This window comes from Motacilla alba, chromosome 12 (genome assembly GCF_015832195.1).
Source record: "Motacilla alba alba isolate MOTALB_02 chromosome 12, Motacilla_alba_V1.0_pri, whole genome shotgun sequence".
Taxonomy (NCBI): domain Eukaryota; kingdom Metazoa; phylum Chordata; class Aves; order Passeriformes; family Motacillidae; genus Motacilla; species Motacilla alba.
Window position 1 is genome coordinate 19,099,460 of NC_052027.1, and position 23,821 is coordinate 19,123,280.

The window sequence follows — 23,821 nt, forward strand, 5'->3', positions numbered from 1 at the left end:
CTGGGGCCTGGGCACCTTTCCCCATCTGGGTGAGAAGTGTTTCTTCCCTTGCAATTTGCAGCTTCACATTCAGGTGTCTGAACTCTGCCTTGGCTTCTTTCCTTTACCCTGCAGTTCAGAATGGAAGAAGAAATCTGACGGGCAAAGAGGCCGGATTTATTTGTTGGTACATTTATTAGTAATTAAAGGAAAGGAAATTAACAGACAGGGATGGGATTTAGCAGCACACAAGCACACGTTCCCTTTTTTGACTCATCAGTAAACAAATGTGACAGAAAAGGCCATTTTGGTTTGCTACAGCTGAAGTTCCCACAGTTCATCTGTAAAGCCCTGAACTCCACAGCAGTTCTGGTTTCTGGTGTGAAGTGTCTTAGCAGAACAGGGCATGCAGTGAATGTTTAATCACAAAAGATATTTCCACAGGAACAGTTCCACGGAAATTCTCTCTATTGTGTGTGTGTGTAACTTCCCTGAAGTGCACGAGCTCGGTATCCTGATCCTCCCTGAGGTGAAGGGTGAAGTTAATGGTGTTTTTAACCACGTTAAACTAAACCCTGAGGTGGAGCCCCAACCCCTCCTTTCCCATCGCTACTCCAGCAGGCTGTGGTTTCCAGCCACGCTCTCCTGCTCCTGCTCCTGCTCCGCCAAGGGCACGATGTAGACGTCGCTGTGAGCCAGCTGCTGCTGCAGGCGGAGGTAGCGGGAGGCCTCCCTGGTGCGGGCCAGCAGGAAGCGCTCGGTGAACTCGGCCTTGCTCAGGGCGGCGCCGCCCCGGGCCTGCCGCACGCGGTTGATGAAGGCCAGGGCGAAGGTGTAGCAGTTGTGCTGCTGCTCCTCGTACCTGGGGAAACACCCCTCACAGGGCACTGCCATCCCCAAACACCCCTCACAGGGCACTGCCATCCCCAAACCCCCCTCACAGGGCACTGCCATCCCCAAACCCCCTCAGCAGGGCACTGCCATCCCCAAACACCCCTCAGCAGGGCACTGCCATCCCCAAACACCCCTCACAGGGCACTGCCATCCCCAAACACCCCTCACAGGGCACTGCCATCCCCAAACACCCCTCACAGGGCACTGCCATCCCCAAACACCCCTCACAGGGCACTGCCATCCCTAAACACCCCTCACAGGGCACTGCCATCCCTAAACACCCCTCACAGGGCACTGCCATCCCCAAACACCCCTCACAGGGCACTGCCATCCCCAAACACCCCTCACAGGGCACTGCCATCCCTAAACACCCCTCACAGGGCACTGCCATCCCCAAACCCCCCTCACAGGGCACTGCCATCCCCAAACACCCCTCACAGCACTGCCATCCCTGCACCCCTCACAGGGCACTGCCATCCCCAAACCCCCTCAGCAGGCAGTGCCATCCCCAAACACCCCTCACAGGGCACTGCCATCACCAAACCCCCTCACAGGGCACTGCCATCCCCAAACACCCCTCAGCAGGCACTGCCATCCCCAAACACCCTCAGCAGGGCACTGCCATCCCCAAACACCCTTCACAGGGCACTGCCATCCCCAAACCCCCTCACAGGGCACTGCCATCCCCAAACACCCCTCACAGGGCACTGCCATCCCCAAACACCCTCAGCAGGGCACTGCCATCCCCAAACACCCTTCACAGGGCACTGCCATCCCCAAACCCCCTCACAGGGCACTGCCATCTCCAAACACCCCTCAGCAGGCACTGCCATCCCCAAACACCCCTCAGCAGGCACTGCCATCCCCAAACCCCCTCAGCAGGGCACTGCCATCCCCAAACCCCCCTCACAGGGCACTGCCATCCCCAAACCCCCTCACAGGGCACTGCCATCCCCAAACACCCCTCAGCAGGCACTGCCATCCCCAAACACCCCTCACAGGGCACTGCCATCCCCAAACCCCCCTCACAGGGCACTGCCATCCCCAAACACCCCTCACAGGGCACTGCCATCCCCAAACACCCCTCACAGGGCACTGCCATGCCCAAACCCCCTCACAGGGCACTGCCATCCCCAAACCCCCTCAGCAGGCACTGCCATCCCCAAACCCCCTCACAGGGCACTGCCATCCCCAAACCCCCTCACAGGGCACTGCCATCCCCAAACACCCCCTCAGCAGGCACTGCCATCCCCAAACCCCCCTCACAGGGCACTGCCATCCCCAAACCCCCTCACAGGGCACTGCCATCCCCAAACACCCCTCACAGGGCACTGCCATCCCCAAACACCCCTCACAGGGCACTGCCATCCCCAAACACCCCTCAGCAGGGCACTGCCATCCCCACTCCTCTGGAGTTTACTCCAGGAATGCTCTGCAGTTACTCCCTCTCTCTCCCAGTGGCTCCATATATTCCTCACAAGTGCTACCTCCCAGCCTGAGCTCTGAGTGTAAACATGAGAGGGCTGCAAGGCTTGACAAAAAGCAGTTCTTATTTTTTACACTTCTTTGGCTTTTAGCTTGTTAGCCTTTGCTCTTCCAGCTATTGTTAGCAGCCCTTTCCTGCAGCCCCAGTCAATTGTGTGCCACCACGGGTGAGTGGGAGCTCATTTCAAATCCTATCAGTGATTTCTCCACCTCCCTTCAGTAAGTGAAGAGCTCTCAAGAAAACCAGATTAGGCTTGGCCTGAACCCAAAGGGGTTACAGGATTAGTTCAGTGCAGTTCCTGTCCACTGGAAAAATAAGCAGAGGATTTAATTAAGAGTTGTTTTCAGTTCAGTGGTCACTGGTGTGGTTGTGGAAAAAGGTCACGGTGTCAGGAGGTGGCAGATGGAAGCCAGGGAAAGCCAGGAGAAGGGACACACACATCTCTGCCCTTCTGCCAGTGACCTTTGATGGCAAGGCAGTTTTAATCTTACTGGGAACTGTAAAAGTGACCCAAGTCCTGTTGGTTTTACCAGCTCTGTAAACATTAGAAAATTTTATTTTCAATAGCATTTTTATCTCCTTTAGGGGGGGGAATGTTTGATCCCTGAAATTTTATAGTCAGCACATAGAGAACTGCCAAAAATGCTTTTGATTTGACAGTTTGTTTTTTTTTTTTCATATTATGGCTGCATTCACCCAGTGGCACCCAGGCAGGCTCTCCCTGAGGGACAGTCCCAGGAGTGGTGCTCTCCTGGAGAGCTGCTCTGTCACCTCAAGAGCAGAAATCAGCCTGCTTTCCATTTCTCACCACTTACATCAAAAACAACAGCTGGGCAAGAATCCCATCACTGTGCTCAGCCTTTAAATGCAAGTACACCTAAAACTGCTAGAAAAATAAACTATTACGGAATTGTGCCTGGACTTTTGTACTCAGCAGCATGCAGGTAATGTTTCACTGAACTAGGGCTTTAATGCAAAATTCCCTAAAGCCTCCTGTTGCTTTGGAGCTGTTGTGCTCCAGCAGCTGAGTTTTACATAAAATTCAGAACATTCTGTGCAGCCAGGCCAGGCTGAGGTGGTGCAGGCTGGGCTGCCAGGAACGGTGTCCTGAAGAACAGCAGGCTCTGGATGACCCCAAAGCCCATCCCCAACACACCCCAGCTGTCACCCACACACCTGTGAGGGAGCCAGGCCTCTTCCACGGAGAATTCCTCCAGGAGGTTGTCCCACTGCTGCAGGAGCTCCCACATGTCTGGCTGCACCAGGGGGATGCTGATGCACTGCTCCCAGCCCCTGGCGTCCCTGTGCACGCCCTCCTGGTCATAGTTGTACACCACACCTGCAAACACGGCACTGGGCTCGTGGGCAACGCACACAGAGCCCTGCTGGGGCTTCTTCCCGACCCAGCATCCCCTCAGCACAGTAGGAAACGCAGTCCTGGCTCCCAGCAAAAACCTGCTCTCATTCTCACAGCGTGCTTTGAAAAAAGCTTTGGCTCTTTCAATAATCAGAGCAACTGAAGGACAGTCAGGTTTCGTTTTCAACCCCCAAAGGAGAGTGGCTTTGTATGAAATACACATCTGAAATGATGTTTTGCAGGGTGGGCCTACTCTAGGTAGAGCCCAATAGGAATTTAAAAATTGCTTTTAAATTAGGGGTGGTTTAGAATTAGCAAAAACTGTGTTAAACTCAAACTGTAATTCCCTTCAAGCGAGCCTAGCCTTTCGTTCCAGGGGTGGAAGGCGCCTGTTCATTCCGTTCACTGCCTGTTCAATCCATTCAGGGGCACGGGTGTGCTCTGGAGCTCTGCTGCCAGGTGAGATCATTCCCCAGGAGCGCACCCCGGGACATTCGGGGGTGGCAGGCCCAGGGCTGCCGGGGGCAGCTGCTGCGGGCCCGCAGGCGCTGCTCACCCTGCGAGCTGGTGATGCCCACGTGCAGGTCGCAGTGCCCGTCGTAGCCGCTGCAGGGGACAGAGGGGCTGCGAGGGACAGCAGCGTGCCCGAGCGGCCCAGGGCTGCCGGGAGCCCTGGCCCGCCTCTCCCCCTTCCCTGCCCTCTCCCCTTCCCTGCCCTTCGTGCTCCCCTTCTCCTCCCCTTCCTATTCCTCCCCCCTTCCTTTCCTTTTCCCCCCCCTTTACCTGCCCGTTCCCTTCCCCTCAGTGCCCGCCCCTTTCCCATCCCTATTCCCTCCCCTTTTCCCTCCCATTCCCCTCCCTCTTCCCCCGTCCCTCTCAGTGCCCTCCCCTTTCCCTCTCAGTGCCCGCCCCATTTCCATTCCCATGTCCCTGTCCGTTCCCATTCCCATTCCCATGTCCCTGTCCGTTCCCCATTCCCATTCCCCATTTCCCATTCCCATTCCCGTGTCCCATTCCCATTCCCATTCCCATTCCCATTCCCGTGTCCCATTCCCATTCCCATTCCCGGTCCCTGTCCCGTTCCCGCCATTTCCCCTGCCCGTCCCCGCTCCCGCAGCGCCCCCTGGCGGTTACTCCAGGAAGGTGCCGCGGGTGGGCCTGATGAGGAAGGCGCGGGGCTGCCCGTGGCCGTGCCGGAAGGGGCAGTGCAGGCGGACAGGCGCGGCGGCCAGCCCGGCGGCGCGCAGGTCCCCGCCGCACGCGGGGCAGCGCGGCGGCGCGCGCCGGCAGTACAGGAGCGCGCGGCAGTGGCGCACGCGCAGCACCGCCATGGCCCGGCGCGCCGGCGAACACCGTCCGGCCGGAAACGCGGCCGCGGGGCGGGGCGGGGCCGCGGCCACACCCACCCCCCCCCCGCGGCGCGGAACCTCCGTGCGCGGCGTGAGGAGCCGGGCGGGCCCGGCAGTGCGGCGGCACCATGAGCACCAAGCAGGTGACGTGCAGGTGAGCGCGGCCCGGCCCGGCCCCGGGCCACACGGCCCCGAGCCCCCCGGCCCCACGGCCCCACAGCCCCACGGCCCCCCCGAGCCCTCACAGCCCCACAGCCTCACAGCCCTCCGAGCCCTCACGGCCCTCACAGCCCCACGGCCCCCGAGCCCCACGGCCCCGGAGCCTCACAGCCTCGCAGCCCCACGGCCCCGGAGCCCTCACAGCCCCACGGCCCTCCGAGCCCCCACAGCCTCACAGCCCTCGGGGTCCCCGCCGACACCGCCTCCGCCCTGCCCCGCGCCTTCGCAGCGCCCAGTTCCGCTCTCACGCCCCCCACGCTCCGCCCGGGCCCGGAGCCCTTCGCTCCGCTCTCCCGCCCCCCACACGCCGTCGGGACCGGCCCGTGCCGAGCTGCAGGCCGTGGATGCCCCCTTGTCCCCTCCTTGTCCCCGGCCCTGCGCTCCCTCCCGAGGCTGCCCGGGGTCCCGGCCCGCGGGGCGCTCGGGAAGGGCGGGCTCGGCGTGGAAGGGCTCCTGCAGGTCTCCTCGGGGGTTCGTTCATGCTGGGGCGCTGGGGTCCCGGGCGGCCGCCGGGCAGTGCCCATCCCCGGAGGAGGCCGTGGGGCGCCCTGCTGGGGCACCGGGCACAGCTCGGACTCGAGGGCTGGGGGGCTCTGCCGGCCCCGCGGGTTCTCTACGAACAAACAAACAAACAAACGAACGAAAGCCGAGCGCGGCGGCAGCGCCCGCCCTGAGCCGCGTCTCTCCGCAGGTACTTCTTGCAGGGCGTGTGTCGGGAGGGCAGCAAGTGCCTGTTCTCCCATGACCTGGCCACCAGCAAATCCTCCACCATCTGCAAGTACTACCAGAAGGGGCAGTGTGCCTACGGCTCCCGCTGCAGGTAAGCCCCGCGCCCTGGGCACCCGCAGCAGCCCCAGCCCGGGGCAGGCACCGAGCAGCTGGGCAAGGAGAGCATCTCTGAAATGCCCGAGCCTGAAGCAGCTCTCGCCTCCGGTGGCGGTTCTGCTCTGGCTCGGTTTCAGGGGTTGTTTTGCTCTGTAGGAACGGAGCTTTGGCTTTCAGGTGTGTTTCCCACCCAGTTCTTGCAGTCGGAGCTGCAGGTGCTGCTGGAGAGGCTGGCAGCTCCTGGTGCAGCTCCCTCCTGCTCGTCCCAGGGCACAGCTCTGGGGACTTGCAGCTCTGCCTCGGGGCTGTGCCCTCCTCACGTGCCCCTGGGCTGGGGGAGGGCTGAGCAGTTCCACAGCTCTCCCTGGAGCCTGCAGGTTAAATCTCCCAGGGGATGCTCTGGGAGTGCCTGGCATGGATGATTCCCTGCTGGCTGAGGCGCCTGCAGCTCCCCTCAGCTCTCTGCCTTGCCTGATCCGTGTGCCAGGCTGGGCTCAGGCCCCGGGCACCCCTGCTGCCACCCCTGCTGCCACCCCTGCTCCCGTCCCTGCTCCCGTCCCTGCTGCCCTGGAGCTCCTGCAGGGCTCAGGGAGGGCTGCAGCCCGGGGCTGCTCCTGCCTGGGGCACTCGGCACGGCTCCAGGCACAGATGGGGAGTATTTCTGTTCCCCCGGGAATACTGTCCATTTGGGTGTGTCCGTGGAGCATCCCTTCACTGCCCTGGCTGCTGCCGCTCTGCTGCTGCGCCGTGTCCCGGTCCCCGGGCTGCGCGGGCTGCTGTCCCCTCCCGGCGCAGCTGTCGCGACGCTCGGTGTCTCGCTGCCGGCCCGTGATGCCGTTTCCCCGCCGCAGGTACGACCACGTGAGGCTCCCTCCGGCGGGCGGAGCCGCGGCCCCCGCCGCCCCCCGCGGCCCCGGGCAGCCCCCGGGCGCCCCCCGAGCGCGGCCCCGTCGCCCCGCGCAGCAGGAGGGAGAAGAGGACGCTGGTGCTGCGGGACAGAAGTGAGTGGGAGGCCGCTGTGCCCGGCCCGGGCTGTGGGCAGGCGGGCAGGGAGGTGCTGTCCCCTGTGGGTATCGCAGTTTCAAGGGCAGCCCGAGCTCTCCCGGAGCCTCCCTCCTGCAGCCGCTGCTGCCGTCCTGTTCCGCGGCTCCGTGCAGCGCCTGTGCCATCGCGCTCCCTTGGGAGGGGAGGGGAGCGTCGGGCTCTGCTCCCACACAGCAGCAGGACAGGATCCCTGTGTGATCCCTCAGGCCCGGGCAGCTTCAGGCTGGACATCAGGAGGAACTTTTTCGTGGAGAGGGTGGTCAGCCATCGGAAGGGAGTCCTCATCCCTGGAGGTGTCCAGGGACAGCTGGATGTGGCACTCGGGGCTCTGGGCTGGGTGACAAAGCTGGTCAAACCCGATGATCTTGTCCAGCCTTAATGATTCTGTGGGTTCCGGTCCCCCTGTGGCCAGAGAGCCGCTGGCCAAACGCTGCAGCTGAACTCTTCAGTGGGCAGCTTGGGAAAATCCCTGCCATTCACGAGCAGAAGGGGCTTAGAGATGAGACTGCCCTGGGGAGAAAACTTGGAACCGGGAGAGACGGGAGCCGCTGGGGTTGATGCGGCGCCCCGTGCTTGTCCCGCAGACCTGTGCGGCTCCAGCGAGGAGAAGCCGCGGCCCGGCGCCCCCGGGGCCGTGCCGTGCTGCAGCGACGCCGGCGACGGCGAGGAGGCCAAGCCGCACTCCTACCTGGAGGCCATCTGCAGCGGGCTGGAGGAGGCGGCGCCCGGCGGCTGCCCCGGCGCCGCGGAGCAGCTGTGTCCCTACGCCGCCGCCGGCGCCTGCCACTTCGGGGAGCGCTGCCTCTACCTGCACGGCGAGCTCTGCGAGATCTGCGGCCTCCAGGTGCTGCACCCCTTCGACCAGGAGCAGAGGAAGGCCCACGAGATGGTAAAGGGGGAGCTGGGGCAGCTGCTCCGCTCGGGACAGGGCTGGGGGCCGGCTGCTCTGAACGCGGAGCTCCTGCCACAGAGCTCCTGTTGCTCTGCTGCTCTAGGGAACGGTGCTGGGAGCGCTCGGCTCAGGCCCGTGGAGCTGAATTGGCTGCAGGCAGCAGCTTGTGGTTTTTGCCATTTCATCCTCATCAGAGACTGGCCTGCTGCCTTCTCCCACAGCACCCTGAAGGTCTCCCAGGAGAATGTTCTCTGGGAGGTCTCTGACTGAGGCTCCAGCTCGCCCTGCAGTGCTGTGGCAGTGGCAGTGGGTTGTGGATTGTCACCGCTGGGGTGAGAAGTGCCGGAGGAAAGCCTGAAATAAGAGACTGATTCCTTACCTGGGTAAAAATCAGCCTCTGGTGAATGAATGTGGCCTTAATTATAATCAGAGGAACACCTTGAGTGTGCACCTATTCAATGAGATGTTTTTTGGGGATGTTTGAAGCATCAAATAATTCAATACGTGTTCTCTGGCAGAGATGCAGAAGGGGTGAAGGAAGCACCCTGGCATCTTTATTTCTGACAGCCGGGAGAACACTGGAGGCCGAAATACATGATTGAATTTAATGTTCTTTAGATTAAACTCTGCCAGTGACAGGTGGGAATGATGGCCTCAGTGAGTGTTCCGTGCTCTCCCTGCAGTAGATCCCTCTCAGAGGGAGTTTGGAGTGCCAGGCTGGCTCTCACAGTGCCCTCTGGCTCTCACAGTGCCCTCTCCCCTGGCAGATGTGCATGGCAACCTTTGAGCACGACATGGAGAGGGCCTTTGCCATCCAGGCCAGCCAGGACAAGGTGTGCAGCATCTGCATGGAGGTGGTGTATGAGAAGCCCTCGGCCTCGGAGAGGAGGTTTGGGATCCTGTCCAACTGCACCCACACCTACTGCCTGTCCTGCATCCGCCAGTGGAGGTGTGCCAAGCAGTTCGAGAACCCCATCATCAAGTGAGTGCTGCCCCTGCTCCCCGGGGCTGGAGCTGCGGGTCTGGGCAGAGCTCAGCAGAGCCTGCTCCAGCTGCTGGCCAGGCCCAGGCTTGGCTGGGAGAGCTGCCTGCAGGAGCAGCAGGGTGCACTGCGTGTCCTTTGGTACAGTTCCCTTAGTTCCACATGGGAACTCTGCCACTCAGCCCTCTCTGATTGTGTGGCCAGTGGGCAGAGGGGACTCCGGAACAGCTGGGGCCTGGCAAAGCTCTGCCCCTTGTGGAAATGCATAATTTCCTAGGCTCAGAGCTGAGATTGAAATGCTGCCGTGTGCCAGTGTCCTGGTGTTGCCAGGGCTGGCCAGCAGACACAGAATCTTTAGAGTAACCATCTACCTGTGGCAGGAGCTGATGGAGCAACTGTTATTACTACAGTGCCCACTTCAGTGAGGGGCTTCAGTAAGAACTCCCATTTTTTCCTATGTATGTGCTTAACTGTGGGATTTCTCCCTAAATTACAGCTTGCTCCAGGTCATTGTCCCACTAACCACACCTTTATCTGTCTCAGTGAATGCCTTTATCTTCTAGCTCCACAAAAAAATGTGTTCCAAACATATTCCCCCTCAGTGAGAATTTCAAACATCCAATTAGGGAAGTTTCCTTTTACCATCTCTCAAGTTACAAGCATGCTGAACACAAGGTGGAAAATGTTTTCAGTCTTCCACCAAAACAGACTTTCCTGCACCACTTTCACTCCAGCTGTCATTGCAGTGACCATCAGCTCCTTGCATTTCAAAAGGCTGAGACATCTTAATTTGTGTTCTTGGCTTCCTGCTGCACTCCCAGAACAGTTTGTTTCTGCACATGTGAGGAATGTGCAGACTTTTGCTCAAGTCCAGAAACAAACACGAGCCCTGGGTGCCCTGAACTGAGTTATTCCATCTGGAACTCCCAAAAAAGTGCAGTGCTAACGTGGGAGGAGGTGTCTGCCTGCTGCCTGAGGTGCCAGAGATCCCCTGTCTCAGGGGAGGATCCTCAGTGCTCGGGGCAGGTCTGTGGAGGGTTTCAGTGGGGAGGCAGCAGAGCATCTCTGTTTTGTCCTGTTCCTCCAGGTCCTGCCCCGAGTGCCGCGTCATCTCCGAGTTTGTCATCCCCAGCGTGTACTGGGTGGAAGAGCAGGAGAAGAAAAATGAGCTGATTGAAGCATTTAAGCAGGGAGTGGGGTAAGTTCAGCAGCCACCCACGCTCCTCACGTTGCTCTTTAGCTGCTCTAAGACTCAGTCAGTTGCTGAGCCTTTATTTTTGAACTACTGTGATTACAGACCACTGTGCAGAGCCCCTCGTCTCTGGTCACACTTGTGCCTCGCTCTGGCTGTGTAATTGTGGTTCGGCCATTCAGCCTCCCTGCGCTCGGGGCTGTTTCAGCTCACTGCCAGAGCTGGCTTTGTGTGGACCCCTCAGCCGTCACTGCCGGGAAGGTTGCTGGTGACTGAGAGAGCAGGCGGGGCAGGAGAATGGCAGAGTGTCACTGCTCCCAGCTCAGGAACGAGGCCAAAGCTCTGGCTGTGTCACCAGAGCATCACTGAGGCTCTGGGGACTCAACTGCGCTTCCTTCCCTTCCAGCTTGAAGGCAGTAACCCTCTCTTCTTGTAATTAACTCAGGAAAAAGCCCTGCAAGTACTTTGAGCAAGGCAAAGGAACGTGTCCCTTTGGAGGCAAGTGCCTGTACCTGCACGCCTATCCCGACGGGACGCGCGCGGAGCCCGAGAAGCCGCGGAAGCAGCTCAGCTCCGAGGGCACGGTGCGGGTAAGGAGAGCCTGCTGCCCCCACGCCTCCCTGCAGCCTCCCCGGTGCTGCTGGCAGCGCCTCCTGCCCTGCGGGACAAGTGCAAAAAGCCCCTCTCGGTGTTCCTCGGGCGAGGGTTTGCTCTCGGAGACACAAAGTGTCTCTCATTTAACTACAAAATAGCATTGCTTGGTTTTTCCCACCAGTCCGAACCTTTCCTCACAGGAATTCTGCCCTTAAAGCTTTCACCCACAGTACTCACGCTCCTCTCCTGTGCTGGCACTAAGGGCAGCTGAAAAGGGTAAAACCTCAGAAAGTGGTGCTGGCTGTGTCCTCTCACTGCCTGTTCTGGGATACCAGAGCCTGGCTGTCACCCTGAGCTCAAAGCCAGCCTTGGGGCTGCTTTTCATGGGGAGGCACCTGCCCAGGCCAGGGTGCTCAGGCTGCTCTCTCTCACTCTCTCTCTCTCTCTCTCTGTTGCAGTTCTTCAATTCCGTGCGCCTGTGGGACTTTATCGAGGACAGGGAGAGCAGGAGCGCGCCCGGCGCCGACGCCGAGGTCACGGAGCTGGGGGAGCTCTTCATGCACCTGTCTGGGGCTGAGGAGGAGCCCACGGCTGCCAGGGAGCACACACAGCCCCTCTGAGCCCAGGGCCGCTGCCCACTGGCCATGCTTTTACTCTCTCCAGCACAGGTAGAACAAAACGTGCCCTGGTGGTTACTTGTGCAGTCCTGGTAAAGTTTTCAGATAGTTTTTATATGGCAACAACAAAGAAAAGACTAAAATATATTTAAAAGAAAAAAAAAATTGGCTGCATGGAAAAAAAATCCCTTAACCCCAGGAGGGTTTTCTCCCTCTCTGGCCTAACATTTGCTGTCTTGTGAGCTGAGTGGTAGTGTAAATACAGGTCCAGTGAAAGCTTAAGCTGGTAAAAACTGTTGCTAATTAGAGTTTGGGTGCTTCTGGGTTTTTTTCTCCACTAAATCAGCTAAACGTATAACTACAAAACCCACTGGGAATAATGGTCAGTGTGGGGTTTTCTCCTTAGAAAGGAGCTGGTACCTGACTCCTCAGAGAGCACCTGGAGTGCAGCAGAGGCTGCTGGATTCTCTGGGCAGGCCGGGCTCTGCAGTGCAGCTCCCAGCCTGCTGCACACCAGCCCAGTGCTCAGAGGCAGCAGCAGCTCCTGCTGCAGCACCGATGCAGCTGCACTGGCTGCAGCACCAATGCAGCTGCACTGGCTGCTGCACTCGGGGCACTGGCTGCAGCACCAATGCAGCTGCACTGGCTGCAGCACCAATGCAGCTGCACTGGCTGCTGCACTCGGGGCACTGGCTGCAGCTGGGAGCAGCAGCACGACAGGAGCTGTTCTCAGATCCTGGGGCAGCTCTGCAGCACCTCGGTGCCTCCATTGCCCTTTGCCCCAGCAAGGCCCAGGAGGGCTGAGGGATTAATGCACCTCTCTGCCGAGTCAACAGAATTGAACTGAATTCTGGCTTTGTTCAAATGTGATTCCTGTTGGTGTGGCAAAGGCAGTGTGACTGTGAAATCTGCTACCAGCAGTTAATTCTGCCGAGTCAACTCTTTTAACTTGGAATTGAAACCAAGAATTCAGTGTGCACTGCAGTGGCTGCTGAGTGCAACAGCATGGGCACAGCTGAGCCAGAGCTGTCACTGGCTCAGCAGCTCCTGTCCATCACTGAGCAGGGTTTGTGAACAAAGAGAGCTGTGGGGTTTATTTGAGAACAGTTTGGTCGCAATGGAAGGCAGGTGTGTAACTGGTTTGGTTATTATCTATAGCAGTATAAAAGCATAAAAATAATACTGAAACATGTAAGAAAGAAAGGCCAAGAGCAGGAAGGTTTGTAGTCAGCACCTGTGGAGCAGTGATGGTCACAGCCTTAATCCACCAGGGCTGGGAAATTATGAAGCAAAATGTGTTCAGAGAGAGCTGGGCAGGAAGCTGCTGCCAGCTGGGCACACAGGGCCATCCCTGGGGTGGTGACAGCAGGGTCTGGGTCCCCGCTGGGAGGGAGCAGCAGGAACCTCAACCTGGGATTCCAGCATCTTCAACCGGTGCAGAGCAGTGACTCCAGGATTATCCACTCGGCTGCTGTTGGCATTTCTGGGTCAGGAGCTTCTCCCCTCTGCCAGCTGTGCCCTCTGCTCTCACCTGGAAATTCAACTTCAGTTCATTTTTAGCAGTGCTCTCTGCACAGTCGGGTCTGGCCTTGGCAGTGGCTGTAACAAAAACAGATCCCAGTTTCTTGGTAAAACTGGCCCAGCACAGGCCTGCAGGCCCATCGGTGCAATTGGTCAGCACTAATTACCCAGCAGAAGGTAGATGACCCTGAGAGGGCTGTCACACACCACAGTGAATGTGTCAAGGACACCCACGCTCCCTTTCTACCCCACAATGCTTCCCCAGCCCTCACCCTCCCACTGAAGCTCATGTCCATTTGTTCCTGCACATAATTTTTTTTTCCCAGAAATATTGTCAGGAATACACAAAAAAACCAAAAGAAATCAAGGGAGAGGATGTTCTTTACCCTAAACAGGACATTCCTGATTTACTTTGCCCCAAGAAGCCGTGAGGCAGAGGCTGAAATCAAAAAGATAACTTGTTTTTCAAAGCTACCCAGGGACCCACACTGTCTGAGTTCTTCACTCAGCACCTTTCACTTAACTGGACATCAGGTGCTGGTTAAAATAAACCTACTTATCAAAAATACTTCATTTTTCAAGAGACACATGATCTGGTTTAAAAATCACAGGTTAATGGTTTCTTTTGGGAAATCAGAGTTAAAGCAGCTTACCTCTTCTGGGTTTTTTTCTTCCGTGTTTTAAGCTTATTACAATGAAGTGACAATTAGAGATAAATAATGTTTAGAGAGAGTTGCAGTCCAAATACAAAATAGTGTTAAAAACCATGCGGAACTGTACGGACACTTCAAGTCTCAATTTACTATTCAGGCAGCAAAGCTGACAGGCATTCTCAGTTATCACCCAGGGACTCTATTCTGCCCTCAGCCTGTTATAAAATATTCTGAGGACAAACTGGAGGTGGTTTCTGGGTCTGGCTCTCCTCGCTTTCACAGGAGCTCTGTGGGTTCTGCAGCTGCAGAGGAGAGGCTGCAGTGCTGTCTGGGCATTGCAGGGAGAGCTGGACGTGGGGACCATCCCAGTTGCCAGCAGAGGCAGCAGCTGTGCCCAGCAGCTTTGGGGTGGAGGTGCAGAGGGCACAGCCAGCCCTGACCCCCCCGTACCCACAGAAAGGCAAAATCCCCAACTGGGCTTCCATTTGTGCCCTAATAACCACATTTCACCTGCTGCTATCTGAAAAAACCCATTTTTAGATTCATGCACCTATCCCTGCCCTCCCTGGAGCTCAGCCAACACAAAAGCCTCACCTGCACCTCAGTAAAGAAGAGAAAATTGAGCCAAAGTGGTGCAGGGCAAGAGCCGAGAGCACAGCGGGGGGGGACCAAAGCAGCTGCTGCTCAGAGACCACTGCAGTACAAAAACTGTCTTGGCACGTGACTGGAAATGCAGAGGTTGTTTTATCAAGTGTGTTTTTACTTGCACTGCTGTTATTTATCTGTTACTTTTTAAAAACTATTCAGAATGTCATTTCTTGAGTTTTCCAAATGCAGATGTCCCACTCGGAACTGTGGATGACTACATTAAAATGATGACATTGAATCTTAAACCTAAAATTTAATTTATTTTATTAAAATAAGATAATCAGAGGAACCTTGGCTTACAATAAATGCATTTTCTCAGGAGCAATAAAAACAAAATTAAAACCCAAATCAACAAGAAAAACTGTATATGCTCAGTTTCCTCTTGCTAGTGCATCTCTTGGACAGCTCCCGCTGGGATGCAGCCTCTGCAGGACGTGGAACATCCTCAGCCTCTGCCAGCCCCAGCCCAGCACTCCTCACCCACCCTGCCTGGGCTGCAGCAACAGGTCCATAGTACCAAAGGCAGCTGGGAGGCTTCTCAAGGTCACCAAAGCAGGACTGGCTCACCTCCTCCTTCTCTGAGCAGGACAATTCACAACAGATTCCATCCTTTTGCAAGAGTTTTTCTTCTATGTGCAAAACTATTGCAAAACTATTTTGTGTTGAATTAGCATTTGAACTTATTTCATTGGCTTGGTGAAGCTCTTAGGCAGGAGCCGATTTCCAGAGTTATTTCCTCTTCCCACTCCAGGCACAACTCCCCAGGGTGAGGTGACGCTTGGCATGGGGCAGTCAGAGCACCAGAACATCACCCGTCCTCAGAGCCCCCTCACTGAGCACAGAGCAAACCCAGCCAGAACCACTGCCAAAGAAACGGCCGTCGCTTCTGGGGAGGGCAAAATAAGGCTCAAGTGCATCTATTAAAAAAATAGTAATAGATCTCTTGATTTGTAGTCTGTTACCTCTCCCAGAACAAGAGATGGTAGCAAAGGCAATGAGGAGCCGTGTCCCTGCAGGCCCAGAACTGCACGAATCCGTAGCAGCTTCGTTGTAGGATGGGACGCGGAGGGTCCTGCCGGAGGAGCCTGGCCCCCGAGGCTGGAGGCACAGCTCGAGCTCCTCGCGCTGCCCCAGCCAGGGGCAGGAGCAGGGCAGGAGCAGCTCAGAACACGGGCAGCCTGGTGGAGGTCAGCGTGCACGAGTTGATGTCCTCGGTGTGGGCGGCGCGGTGCAGGGACGGCTCCGAGGCGCTGCGGTTGATTTTGGGCAGAGAGTGCTGCAGCAGCTCGATGGACGACAGGATCTGGGGGAAAGAGCAGCTCAGAGAGGCTTGTGGGGCCTGCAGCTCCCTCTGCTTCCACTGACACCTGCGCTCAGTCCTGAACTTATCCGTTATTCCCTCATTCAACTCTTACCCAGCTCAAGCTTTATATTAACGCTCCGTGGGGCACTGAGGACGCCGAGTTGGAGGAACACAACTCTGCCCACCACTGCCAGTGCTGTGAGGGCCTCAGGGGGTTCCAGAGGCTGGGAGGGTGCTCTCCATCAGTACACAGACATTAGGAGCAATTGCTGAGCACCTAAACACCCTTCAGCACAGTAACAGGGAAGGAACTGCATCTCCTGCGTGACATTTAAAAAGGACTTTCTAAACAATGCTGGACTGCAACAGCAAGCAGTTATTGTTCCAAAATCGCTGATGTTTAATTAATCACTCATAATTAATGAGTATAAGAAAGTACCTTCCCCATCCCCATGGTGACAGGAAAAAGTAAAGCATTCCTTGTAGAAATACCAAGAATTGCTCCATGGATTTACATCCCCCAGTGGATTTTGTTTCCTTGTTCAGAGTTGTGGGGAAGGAAAGGAGCAGTGGCCTCTGATTTCCCTCAACCCTACTCTAAAATAAAATGGATATCCAGAGACAGATTTCACTTTTATGGAGTGAGGGGGGTTTGGCTTGGCTTGTCTCTCGGCAGGTCAGGTGCTGGAATCCAGCTCTGGTGTTAGCCCAGCACAGCCTCAGCCCACACACACTGCAGGCTGTGTTCCAGGGACTCACAGAAACTGCCAGTCCAACCAAAACACACGAGCTAATATTATCAATATTAGATAATATTGATATAATGCCAAGAGCTGCATTATCAATTAAGACAGAAACAGGGCACAGGCTGCACTTCCTACTAACCAGATTTCCATCTGAGCAGACTCCTGTGTGTGCCAGTGGCTCTTGATAAACCCCTCAGGGCCCTGCGCAGGACTCCCCACTCACCTGTGGGAACAGAGGTCGCTCTTCCCTGACTTTCTTCAAACAATCTGCTACCAGCCTCTTCATGGCCTTGGGGCAGTTCTTGTACAGCTTGCTGAGGTCTGGGGAAGCATAGCCCCTGCCAACCATGAAAATGATCTGCAAAACAACCACCCACAGCACAAAGCCAGGTCACACTGGGCCTCTCTGCTGGGCAGCTGCAGTGCCCCCAAGGAGATGAAACCCAGTCCCACAGGGCACCAACAGAGCCTGCAGGTTTGGCTGCCTAACAGCACAGCTTAGTAAAGACCAAACACAAATATTCAATATTCCAAGGTTGGACAACAGTTACTGGGTTTTTTTCCCTTAGTAAAAAGCACCAAATCCAATCTTCCTGATGTAGCAGCAGCATATTTAACACCAAAACAGGAATTTCCCATAACTGCACATGTATAACCCAGTATGTTACTGTGCAGCAGAAGCTGCAACCTGGGAATCAATTAACAGGGCACTTCAAATGTTTATGAACAAGGAATTTTTTTCCTTTGAGTAGCTGCACTGTCAGTGCTGAGGTGAACACAGTTACACATTCACTGCTGAAACCAAGCAGGCTGTCAACACCTCTTCAGCTGGTGTGCATTTGTATTTACCCTGCTTTTCTCCAGGCCAAGGGGATGTGCCGTGGCCAGAAACAACTGGAGTGCTCCCAGAGGGCTCCTACCTGATCTCTGTTGTTGATGTGGGAGTAGGGCAGCTCTCCTGTCATCAGCTCGTATAACACTATTCCATAGGAGTAGACATCTGACTGGAAGCTGAAGGGGTTGCTGTCCTGCATCCGAATCACCTCGGGGGCCTGGCAGGGCAAAACAAACCGTGAACAAAAACAGAAAGCACAAGAGGAGAGAAAGGGTTTGGGAAGCAGAGACAGTGAGCTCAGCTGGAAATGAGTGAGCAAAGGGTACCCCAAGGCTTTGATGAGTGTACTTAAGGCTCTGGAGAGGTTCAGGCAGGGCTACTGCACATCTTATTAAAGACACCGATACAGTTCAGAGCACACAAAAAAATCAGTGCCTTAACTGAACAAGCATTTTGCCATTAGAAAAAATATTAGCATTTGGATTTGCAACGTTTATTGACTCCTGCTACACCTTACACAGAACTGAGCCTGAATTTCACCATCAGCTCTTAAACTGGTGTCAAGGTTAAAAGGGAAAAATACAAAACTCTAATCTCGTGTAAACTGATACCAAAACATGGCCAGGAAATGTGAAAGCCAAACACAAAGCAGCACATATTGAACAGATCAGGGAAGAAATGCAGGAACCTTTTAACATATTTGCAAATCATGAAGCTTCTTAAAATAAACACTGTCAGACGACTGAGCAGAACAAGTGTGAACCATCAGAAGAACTTTCCCATTGGCTAAGATGTTTTCTCCCTCCTAAAGAATTCCCTCAGAATTATTAAGCAAAGCACCAAAGTACAACAGCATAAAAACCATGGTATGGGATCACAGGAACTTCCGAGGAAAAAGAAACAACCTCCCCTCCTGTGACAGCTCAGCAAAGATGGGCTATAAATGACTAAAATAAATACAAGCTTTTTAAAAGCCTGCAATGAGCAAATATGCAGGTTTGGTTTTTTTTCCCCAAGGTCTGTTTCATGCACACAAATGCATTGCATGCCATTGGGTAAATTAGTTTTAAATCCTTTTATGCAAAGTTTTTTAAAATTTGGCTTTTTGTACATTTTTTTCAAAGAAAAGAACATTTCTACTTCTGGAACTTTGTTTCAGATGATGTGTGTATTTTACAGAGCACAAAGCAGTCTTAGCCAAGCATCCTGACATTTTTCATACACATTCCCAGATATACTGGCAGCCCTGAATATTTCAAATAACTCACGAGCCCCAGTGGAGAGTCCACGGGTGCCTGGTGCCTACTTTGCACAATTAATCCCTGCAGCACTTGGATTTCAACTTGTCCTACAGCTGGAACAAAAACCCCCACGGGACTGACAGACGCGAGCGCTCAGGGGACAGGCACACAGGGAGCGGGGAAAAGCAGGGAATGCTGTGCTCACCATCCACAGGATGGAGCCCGTGGGCTGCTCCACCTGCTGGGATCCACTCCACCTGGATTTTACAGTTGCCAGACCAAAGTCTCCTATTTTCACTGTGAGGCCTTCATGAAGAAATATATCTGTAGGTTTGTTAAAGAAACTGCACAAAATTGAGTCAACCGTTGTGTATCTTCTGACCTGACTGTGAGGTGCTGCTTGTTTTACTGAAACCTGCTGTGAGCTGTGTGTGAAACAAAGGAAAGGGGATTTTAAATTAACATCTAACACTAAACCAGAGCAGGTGCTCCAGCAGCATGGTAGATTTATCTTTACGGTCAGCTAGAACAGAAATCAACAGTTCATTACCAGCCGTGGCTGCAGCTCCTTAAATAACTGAGAAAGGGAAACAGCTCAGAGGTCTCACAGCTTAGGAAAAAAAAAAAGTAAGAAAAAAACAATTACAAGAAGTAAGTATCAAATTCCATAAAGTTCTCTGGCAGATCTCCTGAGGTTAAACTATGATTTTACCTGGAAATATATGCACACTATTTATAATTATCTTCTTCATGTATCTGTCTGTTACTGACACCAGCACCTTCTTTGCTGGGGTTATTTTAAGAAGTTATCATTTAATGATTTCACTTAGGAATGCTGCAAGTTCAAGAAGATAATTCAGAAATATAAACTTGACTGACTTCTCATTTCTATGTCAGGAGCAGAGCTAACTAATTGCACAAAAATTATCATCATTACTAGGAATCACAAATTTCTGGCCTCCTATACAGTAAAATAATTGGGTTGGGGTTTTTTTTATTTTTTTGTTCAACTGAAAATGGAATCCACTGACATTCTGGTACTACTGAACTTGGCAGATTTTTTTATGATGACATTTGCCAAAACATCCTGGCCACGTTTGAGGGAAGGAAGCCCCAGTTCCTGCTGGTATCTCCAAGGATGTTCTGGTAATTCCAACAGCAGGCATTTCAAAGGTGAAAGAAATCAGCTCACAACATTTTCAATCCAGATGTGTTACTGAATATATATTTTTGCACGAAATATAATGGAAAAAGCCTGCCTTTTCTTGAGTTTAAAGTAAGACTTTTGGCCTAATTTCTGTCAGCTATGTGAGGAGTTCTAAATATATTAAAAATACACAAGGAACAGAAACAAACCCATGTGTGCACACAGATGAACAGGCACACACACCTCCCATCAATGAGGAGAGCAGCATGTGGGTACCAGAGGACTGAATAAACCCCATTTCAGTGAAACAAGAGACTCCTGGAGCACAACTGTTGCACATCTTTATCCCAAGCGTGCTAAACAAGTACAGATGTTCTGTGCAAGTCCTTGCTAGCTCATCACCAGGGATTGCCCATTAGTAGTTATCTAGATAAATATATTTTAAATAGCTGTTGCAACCCCCACAGAAAGCAAGCTCCACATGACCAAGAAATCCCTCCCTCCCTGCAGAGAATGAAGACTCAGGAAGGATGAAGACTCAGGAAGGATACTGTTGGATTTCATGTCTCTGTGGATGATGTTCTTCGCATGTAAATAGCTGTGAAGGGAAAAGCACAAGAGCCATTAGCAGGGCTGCTCACAATCAGCATTTTCATTGCCCCCAGACAGGTTATTCGGTTTATTACACACCCAACCCCTTCTGGCTTTCCATGAGTCTACTTCAGGAACAAAGCAATGGAGCTGTGCTCAGTGCAGTGAAGAAATGCCAGGAAGGATGGCACAAGTTCCATTAACCCTGGGACACTGGGCTGTCCTCACAGCCATGAGCTCTGTACCCTGTGCTGGAGCTGACTGCTCCAAATGCCTCATTTAAACGTGCCCAGCTCCTGCAGCCTGGCTGCTCCAAATGCCTCATTTAAACATGCCCAGCTCCTGCAGCCTGGCTGCTCCAAATGCCTCGTTTAAACGTGCCCAGCTCCTGCAGCCTGGCTGCTCCAAATGCCTCGTTTAAACGTGCCCAGCTCCTGCAGCCTGGCTGCTCCAAATGCCTCGTTTAAACGTGCCCAGCTCCTGCAGCCTGGCTGCAAACCTGGGCCCTGAGCTACAACATGAACGAGCTCTGGCAGCAGCAGCTGCTCCTGTGCTCCCAGCATCAGAACAAGGGCCGAAAGCAGAGAGCTGGAAATGCTTCCAAAAACATCTGGGTGAGTCCCGGGGAACAGAGGAGCCACCTCTCATCCTACAGAGCATCAATCAGTGTGTGTCAAACACTGCAGTGTTACACTAACACGGGGAGGAAAAGCCCTTCATTCTGAATTTGCAACAGCATTTTGTCTGCTGCACTAGAGCAAGAGCTCAGGCTGGACAAGGGGGGAAAGGGGAAAGGGGAAAGGGGAAAGGGGAAAGGGGAAAGGGGAAAGGGGAAAGGGGAAAGGGGAAAGGGGAAAGGGGAAAGGGGAAAGGGGAAAGGGGAAAGGGGAAAGGGGAAAGGGGAAAGGGGAAAGGGGGGCACTCACTCCATGCCCTGCGCGGTCTGACGGGCGATATCGATGAGCTGGAACATCTGGAACTTGGTCTCCTGCACGTGCAGGTGTTTGTAGAGGCTGCTGCCCTCACACCACTGAGTGACAATGGCCAGGTTGTCCTTGGTCATGTAGCCCATGAAGAGCAGGATGTTCACGTGCCGGGTCTTCCTGACAGAGGAGCACCAAGAGAAATCAGTGGCCGCACCAAAACCGCTTCCCAAGGCTGCTCAAAATGCACTCCTGGCTGAATGCATTTCATCTTTGCAATCCCAGGTCAGTGTGCCAGTGAAGTTTGGGCTTACAAAGAATTAAAATGTACCACAGCTGCCATTTTCTGTTTTTCAGCTGGCCTTTTGCTTTTTAGTTACAAGACTCCCTTTCAGCTATTTGAAATCAACATTTAAGAAAAGGACGTCTGAAAACTCAAATGGTTTGACATCAACAAGCAACAGTCACACTTGCAAGTGGTGTTAGAAGTTACTGGAATGGCAGAAAACACCCTGGAAGCTGGGGAAAAGTGCCAGCTTTAGGTGGAAGACTGAATCCCAAGAGAAACCAAAGAACAGCTATAAACCCTAAAGGAATTATCAGAGGAGGAGATGGTTTTTTATGTATCAACTTGGTTCATTTTCTGGAGTAACATCACAGACACCAAAAAACCTCAGGATCTGAAAGCACAGAGCAGCTACACTAATCAGTGCATGTGTTTAAGGAAAAAAATTATTATGCTTAAATGTGAAGAGGAACAGTTCAAGTGTTGTCTGGTGGTGAGGGTTAGGGCAGAATTCATTAATCCCCACCTTTACTGCCCAGTGTGGTCTGAACAACGTGGGTGTTAAGAGACCACAAAAATACTCTGAACTAGGACTGTCTTTTTAATTCCTCTCTGGAAATCTGCTTTTTGTGCTTATCACACAGAATACTGGGCCAGAAGACTCCAGGGAGGGCTGGGAGGCAAATGCAGCACCTGGAACACCAGAATTTAGCAGTGAAACACCAACTCACCTCAGGACAGCCACTTCATTCCTGAAAGCCTGGAACTGTTCTGGGGTTGGGTCTACAACCTTTAGGATCTTCACTGCTACATCCCCTGGAAATAAAATTACCACAGAAGTTGCTGAAAATGCAGCTTTCCTCTCCTCCTCAAAACAGCATTAATAACCAATGTCATTAAAATTCCTCCTTTGTGCACAGCACACCTCTACTAAAGAGTCAAGATTTCCCTGCAGACAATTTCTGTGGTTTCAAGCAATTAATTGAGCTGAATTTCAGTCTAATGGAAAAAGCCATTAATTAATTACTCACACACCTCCCTTATATTTTAAAGGGCTATGCTTGGCTAGAATCTTGTTTGCAGGACATATGTACACACACCTTTGTGGTTTTATTATCAATTTTAAATACTGAAGTGTATTATTTATAAACTTCATTTGAGCACATTAGAAAACTCAACAGCTCTCCTTCAAGCAGAATTTCATTAATTATTCTAAATACCTGAAGAGGTGTGAATGTTCTACTAAAATAAATTGTAATATGAATTTATTTTTTATTACAAAATCTTACTGAACTGAATTTTTCCTCCTGATTCCTGAGTCCCATTTAATTTCTATAATGAAAACCAGAACCTGTTCATGACTTTTAGTGTAACAATAGTGCTTCCCTTGCTGCTGACAGCATCTGGGCTTTGAGACATGCAAGTATTTACTCATTAAAAACAGAGGGCAGCAGGTAAGTTTCCAGATTTGTTTTGTTAGGGTTTTTTTTTTTGACAATACTGCCATTTAAATTAGAGCCTGGAGGGGTTTCTGTGTGTTTCTGTACAAAATCACAAGCCATGAATTTGAAAACAAATTCTGCAGCTTTGCAGGGTGCCTGTTTTCAAAATATTCCCCCTACCTACAGATCAAACTCTCACATTAATCATTTTTTCACTGACAAAACTCCACAATTTATGCTGATTTCCTTTCCATCCCACCTTGAAATGAAGCATGCTAATTAAACCACAAAGGTTTAAGAGAAGCTAAATATAATGGAACAGCAGGCTGTGGAATTTCCCAGCTAACAGAAAATAAACCCTTTTCAGAAAGCAAGCTGGTGTGGAGCATGGGGGTGAAGAGATCAGTGGAGTGAAAATGGAGATGCAGTTGTGAGATTCAGGTTTCAGGGTCTGTGCATTGCTGTAATCCCAGTGCTGCTCTTACACAGCAGCTCCTGTTTCTGCCTGGTGCCTCTGGTGAGGGATGAGCACCCAGCACCCCTAAATCCATTCTCCCTGTGCCTTTGGGGGCAGATGAGCACCCAGCAGCAATAAATCCATTCTCTCTGTGCCTTTGGGGGCAGATGAGCACCCAGCACCCCTAAATCCATTCTCCCTTTGGTGGCAGATGAGCACCCAGCACCCCAAGATCCATTTTGCCTGCTCCCTTGGTGAAGGATGAGCACCCAGCACCCCTAAATCCATTCTCCCTTTGGTGGCAGATGAGCACCCAGCATCCCAAGATCCCTTTTGCCTGGGTTGCTGTCCCCCCAGATCAAGACTCACCGTGCCACTTGCCCTTGTAAACTGTCCCAAAAGAGCCTGAGCCTATCCTGGTGGAGAGCATCACTTCACTGGCTTCTATTTCCCAGTAATAACTGGAGTCTCTCTGTCCACGAGGCCTCTGGAACAACAATTCACAGGGATTTCATTTGTAATCACTGGTATTATACACACAAAAAAAATTAAAAAACTTCCCTCACAGAAGTTCAAGTTGACCTGAAACCTTGAGGGG

The 23,821-nt window shown here is 53.2% G+C and overlaps 3 protein-coding genes across 7 annotated transcripts in view; 1 reads left to right on the top strand and 2 right to left on the bottom strand.

Moving 5' to 3' along the window:
• Nucleotides 1-150: 150 nt before the first annotated feature.
• On the bottom strand, nucleotides 151-5,103 carry MKRN2OS (MKRN2 opposite strand). The gene is made up of 4 exons (XM_038148912.1): nucleotides 4,851-5,103; nucleotides 4,273-4,322; nucleotides 3,536-3,698; nucleotides 151-841 (listed from the first exon to the last, which is right to left on the bottom strand). Exons 1-4 carry the CDS (start codon nucleotides 5,045-5,047, stop codon nucleotides 589-591), a joined length of 663 nt encoding a protein of 220 aa, XP_038004840.1. The 5' UTR covers nucleotides 5,048-5,103; the 3' UTR covers nucleotides 151-588.
• Nucleotides 5,073-12,001, top strand: MKRN2 (makorin ring finger protein 2). The gene is given in 9 exon segments (XM_038148911.1): nucleotides 5,073-5,219; nucleotides 5,976-6,104; nucleotides 6,961-7,000; nucleotides 7,002-7,110; nucleotides 7,738-8,042; nucleotides 8,813-9,027; nucleotides 10,115-10,225; nucleotides 10,665-10,809; nucleotides 11,272-12,001. Coding segments are annotated over 9 exon segments (1,242 nt in total). The 5' UTR covers nucleotides 5,073-5,193; the 3' UTR covers nucleotides 11,434-12,001.
• A 2,491-nt stretch (nucleotides 12,002-14,492) lies between these two features.
• RAF1 (Raf-1 proto-oncogene, serine/threonine kinase) overlaps nucleotides 14,493-23,821 on the bottom strand; it is a 63,497-nt gene continuing 54,168 nt past the window's right edge. For all 5 annotated transcript variants that reach the window (XM_038148903.1, XM_038148905.1, XM_038148902.1 and 2 more), the window contains 8 exons: nucleotides 23,593-23,710; nucleotides 22,056-22,140; nucleotides 21,042-21,218; nucleotides 20,076-20,122; nucleotides 18,583-18,701; nucleotides 17,222-17,353; nucleotides 16,525-16,659; nucleotides 14,493-15,555 (listed from right to left, as the gene is read on the bottom strand). In XM_038148903.1, the coding sequence (XP_038004831.1) occupies nucleotides 15,415-15,555; nucleotides 16,525-16,659; nucleotides 17,222-17,353; nucleotides 18,583-18,701; nucleotides 20,076-20,122; nucleotides 21,042-21,218; nucleotides 22,056-22,140; nucleotides 23,593-23,710 (954 nt within the window). In that variant the 3' untranslated portion in view covers nucleotides 14,493-15,414. The remainder of the gene's footprint in view (nucleotides 15,556-16,524; nucleotides 16,660-17,221; nucleotides 17,354-18,582; nucleotides 18,702-20,075; nucleotides 20,123-21,041; nucleotides 21,219-22,055; nucleotides 22,141-23,592; nucleotides 23,711-23,821) is intronic.